General features: G+C 41.3%; 1 protein-coding gene across 1 annotated transcript in view; it reads right to left on the bottom strand.

Annotated features, from left to right (window-relative positions):
- LOC107101175 (neurofascin-like) overlaps positions 1-1,105 on the bottom strand; it is a 129,125-nt gene that overhangs the window by 68,334 nt on the left and 59,686 nt on the right. The window contains exon 13 of the mRNA XM_015399976.1: positions 378-521. Within this exon, the coding sequence (XP_015255462.1) occupies positions 378-521 (144 nt within the window). The remainder of the gene's footprint in view (positions 1-377; positions 522-1,105) is intronic.

Here is a 1,105-nt window from a genome sequence, read left to right as displayed (position 1 = left end):
AAATGTGAATGTGTTACCTAAAATGTAAATTTGTTTTCTAAAATGTAAATCTTTTTTTTTTTTTATTTTAACTTTTTTTTCAAAAATACATTTGTTTCATAAAATATAATTTTGTTTCTTCCAATGTGGTTTTGTTTTTGAATTGTAAATGTGTTTTGCACTTCTCAGCCACCGTACTAAATGCCTGGCTATCCATTCAGTATCCAACCTTTTTACGTTTTCTTCTTTTCTTTCTTGTATGTAAACAGCTGCTGACTTCATCAGTTACAGCTGGGCTTGGATGACAGACTGAAGAACTGATTTACATTTGAGCTTTATAACAGTCCACCTTTCTTTCCGTGTTTCAGCAGTCAGTGCTGAGGTCAAACATGTCTTACCAAGAACACTAACGAAGGCGTTGGCCAGCAGGTAGCCGTGCTGGTTTGAGGCGTTGCACTGGTAGACAGCGCTGCTGGCGATCTGCACCTCCCGGAAGAGGATGGTATCTCCAAGCACTTCTCTGTTGGCATTCGGTGAAGCAGCTATGATCGAAAGCAAAGAGAAACATCAGGTAGAACATAATCTGTGCATTTATTAAAAACGATATTTTATTTAATAACAGGGATGCTGCTGCATGTCCAGTATTTCATTATTCCTTCCAGTTTACAGTGGCAGCGTTTAGCTGAGCGAGGGATGATGTTCCCCACTGACCTGAAGGCTGTGGCTGCAGCTATAGGCTAATCAGGGCCGGATTTACCGTTAAGCAAAACTAGACGGATGCCTAGGGCCTCAAGTTCCTGGGGGCCCCATAAAACTCTGATTCCACGTATGGTTAATACAACTATTCCTTATTTGTGCACAATAATTATGATTTGATAAAAATCCTTTGGCTAAAATGCCATCAGAACGCTGATAATATAAAGTGTGTCTCAGCCCCCCCCCTTCAGTGTCCACCATATTGGATCAGTCCATTTGCTGCACATGTTCAGAAAGGTCCAAACAGACAGCAGCAACCAATACATATATTGGAACATACACTCACCGGCCACTTTATTAGGTACCCCATGCTAGTAACGGGTTGGACCCCCTTTTGCCTTCAGAACTGCCTCAATTCTTGGTGGCATAG

This window comes from Cyprinodon variegatus, unplaced genomic scaffold (assembly GCF_000732505.1).
Source record: "Cyprinodon variegatus isolate N-32 unplaced genomic scaffold, C_variegatus-1.0 Scaffold1063, whole genome shotgun sequence".
Lineage (NCBI taxonomy): Eukaryota > Metazoa > Chordata > Actinopteri > Cyprinodontiformes > Cyprinodontidae > Cyprinodon > Cyprinodon variegatus.
The sequence above is the reverse complement of the archived record's forward strand: the minus strand, read 5'-3'. Positions and strand labels throughout refer to the sequence as shown.